Raw genomic sequence first — 19,132 nt, forward strand, 5'->3', positions numbered from 1 at the left:
ACTTCCTTTACTTAAATCCCTGCTTGCTTCTTCCCTTCCTTCCATATTACACTCCTACCTTCTTTTCTCCCTTCCTTCCTTTTTTCTTTTACCTAAAGTAATTCAAACCCCCTATACATCAAGCTGTCTTCTCACCCAACTCCCATCCATTACTGTAAATCCTCCTTCTTTGCCTTCTTTAGTTTGTCTTCAGCCTTCAATAACTCTCTCCCTAAGACCAGGATACGTCATTGGAAAAACAACTTTTGAAATACTTAAATCATCAATAGTCATCAATCTTCTTCATTCATTTGCTGTATTATTTCAATGTTTAAATGAGAGGTCTGGCCAACATACTTAAACTAGAAAAGGAGGAGTGACTTCAACAAACATAAATGTTTAGCTAGCAGAAACAGTGTATGTTAGCTTACAGGTTTTACAACAATGAACAAAGGTCATTTGCTGTGCTAGCTGCATCACAGTGACAGGTGAGTTGAAGTTCATCTAAGTGCCCCTACAAGTACAGGTAAGTCTTTGGTTGTTATTCAGTAATATAGAATAGTGACAGAATATGATTAAAATAAGTTTGAGATGTTTGAAACATTGTGAGATGACAAACTGTACATGAGAACAACAGTCAGGAAACTGACATATGTTGTAGTGTATGCAGGGTAAAGGTTACTCGGCTGTCACAGGTGCTTGTTCTTTCAAGAAGTTCAATGGGTTTGTTTTCTCCAAATGATATCAGGAAAATAAGAGACTCCGGTGTAGGTGACTTAAGAGATTTCACATATACTAAACTCTGATTAAGTTTTACACTGAATGTGTAAGCAGATTTTGTCTGTTATATGTACATAAGTGACAATGAAAACCTTGTGTTCTGGTCATAGTTTAAGGTGTTGACATGGTTCGGTGTAACGTCCTATCTAAACTTACCCAAGTTTACACAAGTGGTTTTATACTCGGGTTAGTGGAATTTATGGTCTTACAAGTTAATAGATTAAGAAAATTGAAGGACCTCAAAAAAGTATTGTCCTTTTTGCTTTGAAAGGTTCCTAATGGAGTGAAAGTACCCAAAAGTAGTTTGTGGCAGCAATGATAAGAGCCAGTAGATTTTTCTAAGTGATTAAGGAAAAATGCTTCAATGCTTCCTTTCTTATCTCTTTAAGCATAGGATACATTGGACCATCCTTAATAAATAATGGCGTTGCCCAATTCCTTGTGGCAGCAACATTTAAAGCAACACATCACCATTTGGCCATTCATAATCAGAATATTTTGTGCGCAGTAGCGATGGCAGCCATAATCCTGTATGCACCGTGTGTATATTGTTTTTTCTGTGAGACATTGCAACACATTTCATAATAATAATAATGTACCTAATGGCACTGTTTTGAGTGGTTTAATAAACCGGTTAATGCAAGAAGTTTTGTCTTGTCTTGGACTGGTAGTCTTGTCTTGGACTGGTAGTGGAATATTACAGTGTGCACGTGTATACAGAACTGTGGATAAGTGCAAAATCCAAATTTATACAGCACACTGGACATTGGTTTATCCCAGATCACCGACCTGAAACAAGTCCGCCCCCCCCAGTGGCTTATTTAGATATATTAGGTTTGTTGAAAGTCACTACATACTGTATATAGTCTCGCATAGCCAGACCTTCCTCCAAAGAGCAGCAGAGGAGGGTCTGGCTAGTCCACATAGCATTACGGGATGGGAGAAAAACATGCTCTGGTTTGTGGGCATTTCTTTAAACCAATCACAATCATCTTGGGAGGCACTAAACCCAGGACACAATGACGGTGCCTCTGCAAATTAGCCTCAGGAAGGAACTTGTTTTGATGGAACACGTGTACGTTCAAAAGTAGTTTTAGTCGTGCAACAGAAAACATTCGTCGGAATTTCCACCGCGACCTGAACAATCCCGGAAGCGGAAAATCATCAATATAGACTACTAATATATGACTACATTATTTTGACCACGTGTGCAAGTATGAATATTGTGTGAGGATGCGCGGATCGGCTCTGGCTGCATGAGTGGACAGAGGGGTGAGCGTGAGCAACCAATAATTACGTTCCATGAACATGCTGAATCTCGTGATATAGGCCCAGTGGTGGGCAAGTTACTCAGGAAGTGTAATATGTTACTCTTTACTTAATACTCCTTAAAAAAGTAATATTACTTAGTATTACGTTACTCGTTATATTACTTTCGCGGCCCACCCGCAACAAAAACAACACACAAACAAAACACACAACCTGCCAGCTACTTTAGCACTCATTCTACTTTATTGGAACAATAATTAACCTTACAGGAGGAGTAACAATCCCGCCAAACTGCGCAAACATTTTGCATTCAGGCTGTTACTGTGCGTTACCAAGACTGTCACACATTTACATAGGTCTATTAGGTTTTTTTGTCGAGTTTCACATAGGCTTACATTATGAAAACGACCTAGCGACGCAGATTTTCATAACCATAGTAACTTGCTGTGTCTGCGTGCATAAGATGAGAGGGAAGCTGCTCTGCTTTACTCACAGTGACATATTGGATGTCATCGATGTTCCCACTTGGATCAAAGCCCAAGTGCTAAATTACGACATGCATACACATCATCTGGGGCAGAAAACAAATCACATTCGGGCAATGCAGCGTTACTTGGATTAGTTACTAATATAATTACTGTTTACTACGCTTTACTGTGGAAAGTAACAATATTACAGTAATATATTACTAAGGTATATGTTTCTGACCAACACTGTTTAGGCTACACCCATTACCGCCTATACTTCTCCCCTTGCAAAACAGCTAAATATGCTAAACCCACTTTTCTGAACTCCTCCTAGGCTGTGACCAATCTGCACGAACATTTGCACATATAATCTGTGAAACCTTATGATGCGAAAAATTTTACAGAACAAAAGTTACAGAACACCAACTTCCTATTGGTCTTAGCATCCCAGGTAAAACAAAGGAGTCTATTTTACAAAGGAAAATATGGATTACCCAGAGTGTTTACTGTATTGCAGGGTAGGATAATGGAGGGATGCCGGCAACCTCTCCTACTGCTGTGGTTGAGTGCAGTGTTGGCAATGAATATTCTGGGAAGTAATGCTGAGGTTGTGGAAGAAGACACACTGGTAGGATATGTTCTATTCTTTCTGTTCTTTTTTTGATAAGCTGGCACTCGCAGTGAGTGAAAATATTTTAAGCAATAATAATAATATTTAAGAGCAATGATGATTTCTTTGTATGTTTATTCAGATTGTTCTTCTGTTGTAATAACGGTCCATCCATACATCAGCAGGTAAAGAACTTGACCAACAAGCTTCTGCAAGTCATTCCACATAGTTGCAACAGTTCCTCTGTTACTAAACTGTTGATTGAGGGGAGCCTGATTACCCTAAATGAGGCTGACAGACTAGCCCTGGCTAGTTATCCCAGACTGGTAGAACTCCACCTGGATGGAAACCTGGTGACCAGTATACCAGCCAAGTACTTCTCTGTGGTACCACACCTCAGCGTGCTGTCTCTGTCCAGGAACAAAATCAGCAGGTAATTAAGAAAGCTAATAGAAGCTAGCTTCCATTCTACATACTCATTTTAACAAGTTCTGAATACACTAGAACGGTTTAAAATTAGGTACATAAAGATGTCAGTATACATTAAGTGCTGTTCATCATGTTGATACTATTGTCACATTTGATGGGATGTTGCATCTCTGTACTGCTTTTTTTTTAAATGTACAGACCAAAATAAGGCTAAATATTCGTTACAGATTAGCCGAGAGAGATGCATCACTGGTATAAGTTGGACTGTTAAGTATGTGTACTACCATCGCTGCTGCTACAATAATTACTGTGTTTACAACTGATCCTACTACTGGGTGTAACTGCAGCCTGGACCCAGAGTCTTTCTCTGGCCTAGATGTCCTGGCCAAGCTGGACCTGTCCCACAACCTGCTGACAAGTCTCCATACACAACTATTTAGACGGCTGAATACTCTACAGGTAAACCCCCCAAAATAATGTGTAATGGGGCATTCACAACAAAAAAAGTGATCCGGCAAATTTGCCGCAGGGTGGTGGTGGTGGTTAATGAAACTGCCCATTTGTGGGACATCCTGTTGTGTTTTAAATCCACCAACAAAAGCACAAGTAGACTTTATATTTCACAATTACCGTTTTGTCAGATCGTTTATAGATTATAGATAGATAGATTCCGACCGCACTTGAAGGCAGTTTAATTTCACAGGAGAGAGAGAGAAAGATAAGAGACGAGCGAGACATAGTGAGTGTTTTGTTGTTGCAAGAAACATTCAGCTGTTACACAAACTCCCGGGCAGTTCAGTGCTTGTTTCGTTTTTTTTACACTCCATAGTGTTTGAAAACTTTCTTGTAGCAGCAATGATGTTTCTGTTTACTCACACCGCCTCAAACCATAGTTACAGTAAAAACACACCACAAGTCTGATCGCCGGTTACATGAATGGCCACGGTAGTGTGATGTGGGGTTGCGTTTCTCCAAAAGTTGAGTAGGTCTCAACTTTTTCACCGCAAGCCTGCTGCGTTTTTTTCTCCTTGCGGTACCCCCGTCATAGCCTAAATGCACTACCCCTGTTCAAAATGAATGGAAAGACCTGCGTTTTTGGAGGACCATCGGAAAGCTGACGTAGGCAGTCTGAACGCAGCCTAAGGATTTCAATATTTATTAGCACAAAGTTTTAAAAAAAATAGGTTATTGTGTATTATCAGGCAAAACCGAATATTAGGTAACATTTTTACGCAATCTTGTGTTAACCTGAAGTTCCTGTCTCATTCGTCAATGTTTAAAAAAAACAACCTTACTAAATACATTTGTATTGCAAGTTATTATTTTCAATAGGAGAGAGAATAATGTGTTCCTTCAAGAATGTTATCTGAAATACTTAGTTATTAGTGGACCAAAGTCATTTCTACGTAAAAGAAAACACAACTAGCAAGTAAACCTGGTCAATCATGTAAATTTTTTCACATTATTATTAATCCATGAATCTGACACAGTCTGGTCTCATTAGGTGCTGAACCTACAGGAAAACCCCTGGAATTGTTCCTGTCCGCTGCTGAGCAGCATTGGAGAGGTCAAAGCAGTTGGACTTACCATTGGTAATAATGTCCTGTCTGCAGTTTTGAAGTTTCAGTAATACAGCCGACATATGACTGGAGTTGGGAACCAAAAGTCTGTTCAAAATTAGATGTGAATCCAAAATGACAAGTACCTGGTACCCATAAAAAATATAGAGAGCAAATGCCAGTGGATAGGCTGAGGAGGACTATGTAACTAATGCAGGTGCTCTTCATATCCAAGGACATATGAGACCAAAAAAAGAGGTTAGACTTACACTTAGCTTAGTGCTCAAACCAAAAAATACCAAGGCACACTGCATTCAGTGTCATTCAGTGTCATTCAAAGAATTCTTCAGGGCATGTAAAAACTAGTGACAACTCACACGTGAATCAAGGCTGCAATGCAATCATGGTCAGCTGCTAGGTGTACATGATAAGTCATAAGTTTGCAGTCAGTGACCAGGGTGCTTATTCAGACATGAATAAATTAAATTGCAGTCAGATTAATGTTAAGGGTGCATGTTATTAAGGGGCTTAAGTGAATGCTCATTAATTAAATTACTTTTATATCTGTGGCTCTACAGAGGGACTACAAGTCACATGTGCTTCTCAAGAAAAGCAGGCTGAAAGGCTTTTGCAGGCTACAGCTATGTGTCACCCATCGCCACCACCCATCTTTACTACAGACCAACAAAAAACAGTCAACTCTCAACAGTCTTGGGGCTTATCCACTATGCTGAAGACCACACTGGCATCAACACAGAACCACAAGATCAACAAAGGTAGGACTAAGAGAAACGTGGGTATTTCACTTTTCTTCTATTGCATATGTGGATGTACAAATAGAACATAACATTCTAAACAGACTAGTCTCTTTTCCCTCTCCATCCTGCAAACCCAACCAGACCAGACACCTGTGCTCGGCAACACATGGAAGTTCACAGCATGCGTTGCAGCTTTGGCACTAAGCACCTTCATGCTCATTGTATGTGGCATAAAGGGGCCTTCCTGGTACAAGCTCTTCCACAACTACCGTCATCTGCGACTGCGCCAAGAGGAGGATGAGGAGGAGGAGGATGTTGTGTCAACAGTCTTCTCAGAGACAGGAAGATACCTGCACCATCAGACATTCACCTTTGAGCAAGATAGTGGGCAAATAGAGGAGGAGGATGGGTATTTTGAGGATCCATACATCAAGAGGGAAGAGTGACATGCTGGAGAGGAGACTTCAGCCGATCCACGAAGAATCGAACAGCAGCTGGTGAACTAGTAATAAGACGCAGAGGCAATCATCACAAAAAGAAAATCTGTCATTTGTGTATTCGAAAAACTAGGTGCTCACTAGGGGGGCCGTTGTATGCTACCAAAAGAATATTTCCTCTAGAGGCGATATGTACAGTATATTTTGCCTTTGGTGGATAACCTGAAAGCTAAATAAAACCATTTAACTATTTGTTACTATTTTAGTATTATCATAGTCTCGCATTGCTAGACCTATCTCCACAGTGCTGTGGAGTAAAAGTCTGGCTACACCACACTTACATTCTGGGATAGGAGAAAAAAAACTCACAATCACTAAGCTCCGGGCGCTGTGACGGTGGTTCTGCTAAATAGTCTCTGGAAGGAACTTGTTTTGGTGCAACATTTGCTCCTTGCAAAAGAAAATGCCACATATAATATCAAAAGAAGTTAACGGTTCACACAACACAGTAACAAGCTATTTATATTAGCCAGATACATGGTTAAACCTAATTTTCTCTTACCAGTGTGCCGTGTCTGTACTTCTACCATAGCAATATGCCGTAAAAATAAATATAAGTCTTTACAATCATTCACCGAAAGAATCAAGCAGGCCTGCCTTGTGGTACGATCAAAATTTTCTTCAAAACTTGCCATTTTCAGCGTGTAGCTTGCTAGCTCAAAGTTTGTTGTTGTTTCCCGAAGCGAACAGAGTTTAAGTACGGCATCACCCAGAGAGCGGACGGTGAGGGATACTGCCCCCGAAATGTACTTCTGTTGATCCAGACTAGTATTATTATTCTCTGAGTCACTAAAACATCCTGGCTCTGTGGCCCCTACTGTAAGCTATTTGTACCGTTTCTACTACAACTATTACAATTGAGCTCTTGCTCAACTAAGAGACCCGTTTCTGGCTGAGAAATATGTAATGTAACATGTAACGCTCACTCATACTTTGACATAAACAGAGCACAGATGTCAGCCTTTACTCAACATACAACACCCAGCTTGTTTGCATGTCACAAGTTTAAAGTGATGGTTCGGAGTAATTCACCCTAGGGTCCTTTGCACCATGACCTCGAGCCAAACACCCCCCCAGAAGCTTTTTTCACCTGGGTCTAACATTGGGCGAGTTAGCGTAGAGTAGCGTTAGCCGCTGAACAGCTTAGCGCGGGGCTAATGGACCCACGTTTGTATCTCTTAAATGACCCCACTAATAATGCCCGAAATGATACCAAAGGTCTACACTAGTATATATAGGTTATGCACTCATAAAACGATGGATTGGAAAGTTTGTAAGTACACCAGAAGTTTATGTACACTTTATGAACACTTGCCTGCTGGCTTCTGCTCTCTGCTGTTGTTGTTGCTGCTGTGAGACGAGTGCTTAGGGACATCTACAAATTACAACACCGAAAAGGTTGAGGGAATTACTGGAATTGTTGGAATTGTTGGGGCTTTGTAAATTATAGAGTGTGGTCTAGACCTACTCTATCTGTAAAGTGTCTCGAGATAACTTATGTTATGATTTGATACTATAAATAAAATTGAATTGAATTGAATTGAAAGAGATGCAACAAAAATATTTTTTAATTTAACTTATTTTTTAAAGTAAGTGCTGTAATATAACTAGCAGGAGACAAGTAATAATTGAGGTAGGTTTGGAGACATTACCTTATTTAATCATTAAATTAATACATATTTTTGTTGTATCTCTTTTCGGTGTAGTAATTTATAGACAGCCCTAAGCACTCGTCTAACTGCAGGTAGCAGCAGCAGCAACAGCAACAGAGAGCAGAAGAGAGCAGGCAAGTGTTCATAAACTTCTGGTGTACTTACAAACTTTCCAATACATCGTTTTATGAGAGCATAACCTATATATACACTAGTGTAGACCTTTGGTATCATTTCGGGCATTATTAGTGGGGTCATTTAAGAGATACAAACGTGGGTCCATTAGCCCCGCGCTAAGCTACTTAGCGGCTAACGCTACTCTACGCTAACTCGACCAGGTGAAAAAAGCTTCTGGGGGGGTGTTTGGCTCGAGGTCATGGTGCAAAGGACCCTAGGGTAAATTACTCCGAACCATCACTTTAAAGAGCCAGTTTTACTCCATGATTGAAGTTAAGAAGTTAAGCTTGCTTCATGCTGTCTCTGAACTGCATGGCAGTTCCTCATAGAGAGAAGTTATGTGAGTTAGTTTTGTGCAAAATAACGTTTACTTTGCTTTTTTGAAGGTACTCATCTTTAAAGCTGCACTCAAGACCAATTAAAGATGACCATATACTGTACAGTAAATATGCTGATTCATGCAACATACTATAGATCAAATTGTTGTTCAACTGCAAAATAAAAGCTAAAAAAAAAAAAAAGAGCATGACATCCAAACAATGAATCAATTTCCTACATCAATCATTGATGACACAAATTGATAATTCAATCAAAGATTATAAAATACAAAAAGCCTGTGTTTTCATGCTTTCTTCTATTACCATTGGCTTTTAGATTTTTTTTCTAGAAAAGCCAACATTAAATATAAGTTTAAGAACAGGATTTCCCAACATAAATCCTTACCCATTGAACTCAAGCAATACAACTGTGTTGTTGAGAACACCCTGCAATAACCATAATGAAATGTCCACCGAGTACTTACTCTCTCCTCTCAGTGAAGATGCTATCAATGCTTTCAGCCTCGCTGTCATTCTGGGCTTTCAACTGGGAGGGTAGAGAGGATTTATTATTTATTTGCAATCAGCCTGCTGAATAGCATCTGCAAATCAGAAAAGTTACCATATTGTTTACATAATGTACTTACAATGTTATAGTCGTTCATCATTTCCTCCATCTCTGTGTTGGTGTTGAGCTTGTCCACCAGCTGGAAATACAAACAAAAAGCTACATGTCAGTAGGACTCAATTGTTAAATAAGGGTAGCACTGTCCATTGGAAACCAAAAACGTTTTAAACTGTAACACGCCGACAGTATTATAATTACATCCAAAACACAAGATTCACTTTCAAAGTAATGTTTACACATAGAAAAATACAAAGAGCTAAAAGGATCTAAGTCGCCGCACCGAGTGGAAAAGTCACATCACGCCACTAACCACCTGTGTAAAACACATCTCTCCACAGTGTCTCTCCACCGTGTCATGTTGTAAATTCAGATGGATTTGGATTGGCTGTCAGTGTTTCTATCGTTCATCAAATCTCTTTGAAAGTGATCCCAACGATAAGGGTTAGGTAACGTTTGGGTTTTTTCCGATACCGGTGCTAAAGTGATACTTTTAAAACGGTGCCGGTGCCTAAATGGTGCCTGAACCGGTACTTTTTAATAAAGTAAAAAAAAAAATAAAAAAAAAAGAAGGGTAGTAAACAACAGTCGGCGACTTGTTTATTGCTAAGGCCATATGGTCAAAGATTTTATATATATTTTATAATAATCTAATAACTATAACAATAACTTATTTCACCAGTAAATTGCTGTTGAACGACAAAAACAACCACCAGATGGGAAAAGGGTGTTTTGACTAATAACTTTGAATGCACCATGAGGCTACCTGTTTTAAGTGAACGCACCGTCTGTGTTGTTTAATTCCGACAACGGCAGCTGCTGCGCTGCAGAGCAGACTGTTAGGTCCCGCTGCTGGAGTCCTCTACAGTGAAATACAGTCACACTTTACACTGTTTAAAGTTAGCTGTCAGCATTTTAACCATTTTTAATCCAGCTGCTAGCTAAAGGTAGGCTAACGTTACATGCTGTCAGGTGTAGTGTAAAGTCAGGCACCGAAATTTTCATTCTTATTCGGTCTCGTTACTACCGTTTACGTCAGCACCAGTGCCCTATTGGCACCGAGTTTCGCTACCCAACCCTACCAATGATATTGTCTGACGTTGTCGTTATAGTTGTTAAACTCAGTCATTATGGATTACTTTAGCTCAATACATAAAATGTAAGAATATTTGTCTGATATTGTTTTATTAATTGTTCAATTGTTTGCTTGGGATAGTCAGATTATGAAAATTGATGATTATTTTTCTATGATTACACATTCAAAATAATTACAGACAACGGCTAAAACCTGTAGTTGACAGCTATTTACCATGTTGTAGTCAGCAAGCTGGCCTTGTAGATCCTTAATCTCTGCAGCAAGGCCTTCGGCTCTGAAGGGGAAAGAAAACCACAAATGGTTGGTAATTTAAGATTTATTTTCTCCCACACTGAAATGCAATTGTTCATTATAATATTAATTCATCATTTATTCTACAACACTGCATGTGACTTGTTAATAATACAGCACAAACAGACTGGATTTCAACTTCTTTTGGCTAACATTTCCTAGTCTACCACGACGTTCCACTTCCGGTGCCGCCGGAAATTCCGCCGGATGTCCATCCCCTTTTGCTTTCTTTGTGTTGTAATTCTAAACTCTGGTGGATTTGTGAGGACTATGGTTAACTGCTCCTCAGATCTCTGCAGGGTAAATCCAGACAGCTAGCTAGACTATCTGTCCAATCTGAGTTTTCTGTTGCACGACAAAAACAACTTTTGAATGTACACGTTCCACCAAAACAAGTTCCTTCCTGAGGCTATTTTGCAGAGGCTCGGTCCAGTGCTTAGCGCTGTCATGTGATTGCTTTAAAGAAATGGCAATAAACCAGAGCATGTTTTTCTCCCATCCCAGAATGCTGTGTGGACTCGTCAGACCCTCCTCCGCAGAGCTGTGGAGGAAGGTCTGGCAATGTGAGACTAAACATTTCCTGACTGAAGAAGAGTTATCCATTTTTCCTGTGTTATTGCATATATCTTATTTTTTCAACTGAATCCATGGTTCAATGCAGTCCATAAACATAGAAACATGAATATTTGAAGGCTGTGAACTGCAGTAGGCCTAAATAACATAAGAGAACATGGTCTGTTTTTTTATTACAAAATGTACAGCGTCAGCACTAACGAGTAAAAACACGACTCACCTCTTCTCGTAGGAGAGATACACAGAATTCTCCTGGTTGTAGTTGTCAATCTCTTTGTGCAGTTTGCTGGTCTCTGTGGTTAACTCGTTGATCTTACTCCTAGCAGCACAACAAGTACATTCACTTTTTAATGGTAACATTCACCAGTGTGTACCAACACGATGTTTAAGAAACAGCTGCCCTGCTGGAAACACCTGCTGCATGGTGTAAACTAATACCAATAAGGGCTTAACATGTTTTACTTAAACATTTAGTTGGGGTTATTAGGACTAATAGTAGCATGTGTTACCTAAGAAGGCCCAAGTAGTAGGACTTATCCAGAATCTGTCTCTGAGGTCCTTTTGGGGATGGAGGTGGTGGAGAGAACGAGAGGTGAGACTTGTAATGATGTTATGACTGTTTCAACATGGCTGACAGTGGCACAAAGTTTCTGTCCTAACATTAAACCATAAAAATACAAATCTATGCAATCTATGCTCTTCAGACTTACCTTTCATGCCAGTCTTCATACCACTGAGCCCCTGTTGGGTCACGGGCCTGTCAGTCACTTTGATCTGTGCTGAGAGAACTCCAGGGGTGGCAATGGGGATGCCGCCCCTCATGCCAGGATGACCACTTGTACCTGGAACCATCTGGATGGAAAATTAAAGAATAAAACTTCATAAGACTGGGTTTTTATGGATATTTATCACACTATCATTTTTTTTACTGATACTGCTCGTTCGAAGTGCATACTGACTGAAGTTGGGAGAAACCAGATGTTTAGCAAAAGTAGTTTACTACATTAGCTATTTTTTATACATCCGTGAACAGTACGTTACAAGACATACACGTCCGTGTTTGGCGGTGGCGTCAATGATCCTTAGCAGTTGTATTTCAGACCAGCAGAAAGCTCCACTCACTTAAGTTTCAGAAATGCTCGGGGAAAATTTAGCTTGTGTGGGCACTATTGAGAAGTAGTTAAAATAGTAACGTTACTGCCCAACACTGCTTGCAATACAAGTTGGATATAGTGCCTGACACAGGTTGCTAATGTAGGCTATTTTTTTATTTGCCAAAGAGTGTCTAACCGACTTTAGCAAAGTTCCCAATATACTCACAGGAAGGGCGCTTGTATCTCAAAGCTAAAATATATCCAAGCTGCAGTTGACATACCCCAGTTGGGACTCGAATAGCTGTAGGAGGAGGTCGGACGGCCGTTGGGAGTCTTCCAGCGACAGGGACCACAGATCCACTGCGGCTCAGTGGGCGGCCAATGCTGGAGGGAGGCCGTTGACTCGCCATGATGCCTAAAGTCAGTAAAAACATTAGCAATAACAAGTAATAACAAATACTATATTTGTTGCCGATGGAGGGAAACAAATCCATACAGTGGTGCTGCTATAGCTCAGTGCTTGTTAGTATGTTTGCTTGGTGACAGCAGCCAAGAGGACAGAAAAGCTTCCTTGTGACTGGACGTTTGCTGGTTTGAATCCTGAAGCTGACATTCGTCCAAGGCACAGCACTGTATCTTCCATCCCTCCCTACTCTGCCCACACCTGCTCTGGCTAATACAGTGATAGGAGAGGAGGAAAAGATAGAACTTATAGTGCTGGGGCTGTCCAAGTGCAGGAGTGGAAAAGAATGAAGAAGGAAGAAAGAAGACCCAAGACGTAACTGATTGTGTTCTGGTTACAAAAATCCCATATAGAAAAATCGCCTGCACACTGACAAAAAGTAGAAGATGCTCTTCAGAAAGCTAGTAGACAATGGTCCTCTGACCGAAACGTTTTTAACGTCACAGTCTTTTACTTGATTATTTTTGCAATTGCCTGGACTCAGGAGCGCAAACCTTTTAAGACATTTAATAAAAGGACAGTTATTTAAATTCATCCACCTTGGCATGAAAGCTGCCTCAGCATACCTGCACCATCGACTGCAGTCAGACAAGTTAACGTTGAAATAGATAGACCTATTGTGGTCTGTCAATTTGATTTTATGGAGTAGCTAGCTAGCCATGTTTGTTTGGAAAACGTTGTTTTCTGTTAAGGTTCAACAAAGCACACATTGTGCTCGGTAGCTTAGCTAAAACACAACTTCTACAGGTTTAAAGCGAACAATAAACGCCAAAATGCCCATTTGAAGAATTCCCCATAGTCTGATGAGAATGCGATTTCAAATATCAAGAAAACGTTTGTCGTAACGTTAACGTTAGCTGCCTAAATGTAAACTCAGTGCTGGGTTAACGTTACAACGTACCGTTAGCTAACGTTAAACGTTAACTGTAGTTAAGAAGTTGTAGTCTTCGATCGTTTTGAATTTGATACACGTTTGCCATTTTGTTTATCAAACAATTTAGCTACGTCACCACTAACCAAAGTTAAAATAACGTAGCGTTAGCTCGCATAGGAAATATCATGGTTACGCTAACGTTAGTGTTTCGTACCTTCAACTGAACTCCGTCTTAAGTCGTTTTCTTCGACAGTAACGTTAAATGTGTTTAAAATGTCCAAGCGCTGTCTAGTTAACGTTAGCTAGCTAGCTAGTTTACTCATTGAGTTTACTTTAGAGGAAAATGCCAACTTACGTTAACGCTAAAAGTAAAAGAAAAAATAACGCTAGCTAGAAACACACAACTCGAAATGTTGACGTTACCCTAGTAACTGTTCTTCTTCTTTTTTATGGTTTATTGGCGGGTGGCAAACCAACTTCAAAGGTGCATTACCGCCACCAACTGGACTGGAGTGTGAACGAGAGATAAATGCAGAAAATGAATAAATAAAACAAAATAAATAAATTAAAAAAATAAATAAACGGTCCGTGTACTTGGCGCCCAACGGATTTTCGTTTTGAAAGGAAAAAACAAAAACGAAAAACGGCCAGTTTCCCAATTACCATTAGTAAATAGGAAAACAAAAAAAGGAAAACAACCCATTATTCGTTTTTTGTTATGATATTAAAAAACGGAAAACGAAAAACTATCTCGCTATCCGATTTTATTTGATATGTTTGTAGATGGAACTCGGAAATTAAAATGTGTGTATAAATCTTATTCCCCATTCATTTTTTTCGTGACCCGGAAGCGATCGTAGGTAGTAAGCGGCTGCATACCCGGAAATCATTTGGACATCAATGAGACCATGGACAGTTAGAATGATACGGACGTAAAAATGTTTTTAGACGAATATGCTAGTTTTATATTAGAAAACCGAAAGAATGGGATGTCACAGTTTGGAACGATACGGGGGTTTTCTGAGAGGAGTGTGCGGAGCTGGTGTGCTCAGCAGGGACTTGTGGTAAAACACAAGTTGACTTTTATTATGAAGTGGTCACAGCTGATTAGCGCTGACCGCTCTCATTCATCAAACATGAGTCTACACAACAAGACAACCATCATAGTCTAATAATAATAATGAAGCGAAAACATTTTCAAAACTTCTCATTTTCATTGCCATTGCTTTGGCAAATATCTGTCAAACAAACTAAAATCGAAACCATGATTTGGCTTTCCCTTATCAAATCGATCAAGGAAATACAAAGTGAAGTGAAACAGCTGCTGCAGGCTGAACCAGTCCGTTAGCATCAAAGATGAATAAACTCCAACTCTCATGCTTTGATAGCTTTACTAAAAAGTCCTTTCCTGTCATAATCCTGTAGGACTGGTTTTTGCATTATTAAACATGCTAAATGTTCAATGTTGCATTCACAGTGCGACACGTCCGGAGCAGAGACCTCACTAGGATTTAAAGACAGGAGGTGATTAGCCCCCAGGGTATTTGTAACTTGCGTTTTGCAAAATCTTTGCACTCACTTCTTCTGTTACTTCATTATTGCCACGAAAGGGGATTCCCTGTCTCCCTAACATGGAAGTGACCGCAACAATTCGCCTTAGATACTCTCTTCTCTCCGCTATCTCACTTGCTATCATCTGTCTCCCTGTCCCTCTCATTCATCAAAAATGAGTCTACACAACAAGACAACCATCATAGTCTAATAATAATAATAATGAAGCGAAAACATTTTCAAAATTTAAATAACTAAAATCGAAACCATGATTTGGCTTTCCCTTATCAAATCGCAAAAGACAACGATTTAATACAACAATATCTGTCAAACAAACAGGGCTATAATTAGTATAAATAAGATATAAAATCAATGTAAATGTGATTTTTGGAGGTTAAAAAGTAACTAAGTAACTCTACATTTTAAATGAGTTACTTTTACTAGTAATTTTACTTGTACTTGAGTAAACAACAAAGTAACAGTACTTTTACTTAAGTAGAATTTTTTTTTACTCTTTTCACTTCTGCTGATTTATTTAAATCTAAAAATTGCATAGACCTAGCCCTGGTCTGCATATCGCTTTTAATATGCAAATATTAAAATCATTTCACTGGCGAAACACAAGTTGACTTTTATTATGAAGTGGTCACAGGAGATTAGCGCTGACTGCTCTCAAATGAGTCTACACAACAAGACAACCATCATAGTCTAATAATAATAATAATAATGTGCGGAGGTGGTGTGCTCAGCAGGGACTTGTCAGGGACTTTTTTTTTTATCAATCGCCGTTTACCGCTTTTGTTAAACATACAAATGAATGCTACTCTTAAAGTAAATAAAAAGCTGACCACAGCTAGGCCGATATGCAGACCAGGGCTAGGTCTATGCAATTTTAAGATTTAAATAAATCAGCAGAAGTGAAAAGAGTAAAAAAATGTTCTACTTAAGTAAAAGTACTGTTACTTTGTTGTTTACTCAAGTACAAGTTTTACTAGTAAAAGTAGTTCATTTAAAATGTAGGCCTACTGACTTAGGTAGTTGCTTTTTTAACCTCCAAAAATCACATTTATATTGATTTTATATCTTATTTATACTAATTATAGCCCTGTTTGTTTGACAAATATTGTTGTATTAAATCGGAGTCTTTTGCGATTTGATAAGGGAAAGCCAAATCATGGTTTCGATTTTAGTTTGTTTGACAGATATTTGCCAAAGCAATGGCAATGAAAATGAGAAGTTTTGAAAATGTTTTCGCTTCATTATTATTATTATTAGACTATGATGGTTGTCTTGTTGTGTAGACTCATTTTTGATGAATGAGAGCGGTCAGTGCTAATCTCCTGTGGCACTTCATAATAAAAGTCAACTTGTGTTTCACCACAAGTCCCTGCTGAGCACACCAGCTCCGCACACTCCTCTCAGAAAACCCCCGTATCGTTCCAAACTGTGAACCCAACGCAGCTGCTATATCCCCACAAGACATCCCATTCTTTCGGTTTTCTAATATAAAACTAGTATATTCGTCTAAAAACATTTTTACGTCCGTATCATTCTAACTGTCCATGGTCTCATTGATGTCCAAATGATTTCCGGGTATGCAGCCGCTTACTACCTACGATCGCTTCCGGGTCACGAAAAAAATGAGGAATAAGATTTATACACACAATTTAATTTCCGAGTTCCATCTACAAACACATCAAAGAAAATCGGATAACGGTCAGGGCCCTAAAGTATAATCCGTTTTTCGTTTTAAACCAAAAACGAAAAAACAAAAAAACGGGTCGATATTTCGTTTTTCGTTTAAATCCAAAAACCAAAAAACGGAAATATGAGCTCCGTTTTCCCGTTTTTTCAATGTCCATGCAATTTGAAAATTAAGTGGAAAATTGCTCGTTTTTCAACTGTTGCTTTTTTGTTATTCATCTTTCCGTTTCAACCCAACATCGAGAATACGGGCTTTTTTTTGTAACGTACATTATTATTGAAAATCCGACGGAACACAAGTCTCGTTTTTGTTTTGTATGGGTTTACGTGATGAAGATCAAAAGTGGCTCACAGCGCTGGACCGGAAGTAAGATTAACGTGTCAAAATAAAGTGTGTGAAAACTATGGGCTTAACTGCAAGACGAACCAGGCACTTTTTTTTACTGAATTGTTGCCCCGTAGCTTCAGATTAGGCTACATTTTGCTATTTTTTTGTTATAGAAAGTATTTAGTTGAGTAGCAATAATTATTGTGGAAACTCGCCTGTTCCATGTATTTTACTCCATTAAAAAACATATAACGTTAGGCTATATAAAAAGTCACCATCATATGATGGTGACTTTTTATATAGCCTAACGTTATATGTTTTTTTTTTCTACCAAGGTTGTAAAATGGACATTGTTTTGAAATAGTAGTAGGTCAATAATAGTTAGTTTAAAATTACATGTTAAATGAAATCTACATCCTTGTATGATTACGTGTGGCAAGCTTGACTACTTTTACTGTAAATCCAGTTAAAAAGGCCTCTTAACCACTGTAGTGACAGGCTACATCCCCTATTCCAGGCGTATGAGGTACTGCCTTCAGGTAGAAGATGGGAAGCCGTCCTTACAAACCAACCGCGCTCGCAAATCATTTATTCCTACCAGCATGTACTGAATAAGTTCATGAAAACAACTTGATCCTTTCTGTATAATACTGCACTTTGGTATAATATTAAAACGTCACTGATGATATTTCACCTTACTATTGATAGCCCACTGGTGCTAATGACACTGCACTTTATTATTTTACAATGTGGAGGGGGTGGGGGGGTGGGTAGTGGTCTTTTGTAAATTTCCGAAAGAATCAATGCATGTCTATCTATCCATTCATCTAAAAGGGCTTATTTTTTGTTGCAAGTCTGCACCTTATAGCTGCCATTGAACACTTGAATGTGATGAAGCTGCCATTTTGCCTTCTCTCATCCTGGTGTGGCCTCCTCCTGGACCGCAGTTCATGGTGAGCAGGGTAATCCTTCTCTCTGCTGGGCCTGTATCATCCACCTCATATGTTCAGAGCTGATTCAGTAGTGTACCAATATTTAGATAATAAAGGCTTGCATATGTAACTTCAACAAATATCTGCTTCATGCAATTTGGTTTTAATGAAGAACTACCATACCATAATCATCTGACTTTTTGAAAGTATATATGACAAACTGTACTAATAATGTATGCACTGTATTTGTTTAACAAAGGTGATAGGATGACTCAGACAGCTTGTGGTTTATGGCTAAAATACTAGGCCATACTAGTCCACAGCACCATATGATAGAACATAAACATGCACCAGACTGTGTGTATGTGCATGTATTGTAAACAAAACTAAGAGACATAAACAAAAGGTGCAGGGTTGTAACCCTAAACGTTTACATTAATGCTTGCCTCTAATTCTGTGCTGGCTGCTGCTCCACACAATGGTATATGGTTCATATTTGTATTGCTAACCATGAGTTGTCAGTAATCTTTATCAGATAAATGGGACATTGAAAAGGCAGGACTGCTACATATTGTTTTATTTACAACTAACTCACTCACTCACTCACTCACTCACTCACTCACACACACACACACACACAACACACACACACACACACACACACACACACACACACACACACACACACACACACACACACACACACACACACATCTCAAAGAACCAACACTGGACATTTTGTAGTAACTGTATAAAAAAACGAAACAAAATGATGAACTAAATGAACTAAATGAACTAAAAACTACATTAAACTATAAATCAAAAACTCATGCGGACACCACATTCTTCAGGACATCAAGCACATCCTCCATCCCGCTCAAAAGAAAATTTTCTTCCCCAAATCGCTCATCCCGACACCTCGGGCAGTTGGGGGAGTTGCGGATCCATTCCTGCACACAGACGTTGCACCCCACCAGGCTCCTGCAGCAGGGTGCAACTACAAGGCCAGTCATAGGTCCTTCAAGAGAATAGAATCAGAACAACATATTTTTGTGAGTCAGAAAAAAATAAATGAAATAAAGGTTGTTATCAACCTACACAGTTATG

General features: G+C 39.1%; 2 protein-coding genes across 3 annotated transcripts in view; one reads left to right on the plus strand and one right to left on the minus strand.

Moving 5' to 3' along the window:
* Window positions 1-13,215, minus strand: part of ift74 (intraflagellar transport 74) — a 28,455-nt gene extending 15,240 nt beyond the window's left edge. The window contains exons 1-8 of the mRNA XM_039789605.1: window positions 13,176-13,215; window positions 12,455-12,588; window positions 11,790-11,931; window positions 11,589-11,637; window positions 11,300-11,398; window positions 10,429-10,489; window positions 9,142-9,201; window positions 8,980-9,041 (exon numbers count right to left, since the gene is read on the minus strand). Coding sequence (XP_039645539.1) covers window positions 8,980-9,041; window positions 9,142-9,201; window positions 10,429-10,489; window positions 11,300-11,398; window positions 11,589-11,637; window positions 11,790-11,931; window positions 12,455-12,588; window positions 13,176-13,200 — 632 coding nt within the window. The 5' untranslated portion in view covers window positions 13,201-13,215. The remainder of the gene's footprint in view (window positions 1-8,979; window positions 9,042-9,141; window positions 9,202-10,428; window positions 10,490-11,299; window positions 11,399-11,588; window positions 11,638-11,789; window positions 11,932-12,454; window positions 12,589-13,175) is intronic.
* LOC120551998 (leucine-rich repeat-containing protein 19-like) lies at window positions 419-6,334 on the plus strand. Of its 2 annotated transcripts, none has more exons than XM_039789603.1 (7): window positions 419-505; window positions 3,013-3,123; window positions 3,288-3,538; window positions 3,882-3,993; window positions 5,039-5,126; window positions 5,672-5,869; window positions 5,993-6,334. In XM_039789603.1, the coding sequence occupies exons 2-7, from the start codon at window positions 3,022-3,024 to the stop codon at window positions 6,295-6,297; spliced, it is 1,056 nt and encodes a 351-aa protein (XP_039645537.1). In that variant the 5' UTR covers window positions 419-505; window positions 3,013-3,021; the 3' UTR covers window positions 6,298-6,334. The 2 variants fall into 2 exon arrangements, with proteins under 2 accessions (XP_039645537.1, XP_039645538.1); XM_039789604.1 differs by having other exon boundaries at window positions 3,291-3,538.
* Window positions 13,216-19,132: the final 5,917 nt, after the last annotated feature.

Source organism: Perca fluviatilis, chromosome 22, assembly GCF_010015445.1.
Source record: "Perca fluviatilis chromosome 22, GENO_Pfluv_1.0, whole genome shotgun sequence".
Lineage (NCBI taxonomy): Eukaryota > Metazoa > Chordata > Actinopteri > Perciformes > Percidae > Perca > Perca fluviatilis.

Excerpts from the sequence above, each read along its gene's own strand:
- LOC120551998 (XM_039789603.1), top strand. The coding sequence starts at position 3,022 with ATGGAGGGATGCCGGCAACCTCTCCTACTGCTGTGGTTGAGTGCAGTG. Across the intron at positions 3,124-3,287 it reads TTGTGGAAGAAGACACACTG|CAGGTAAAGAACTTGACCAA; the intron begins GTAGGATATGTT and ends TCCATACATCAG. Across the intron at positions 5,127-5,671 it reads AGCAGTTGGACTTACCATTG|AGGGACTACAAGTCACATGT; the intron begins GTAATAATGTCC and ends GTGGCTCTACAG.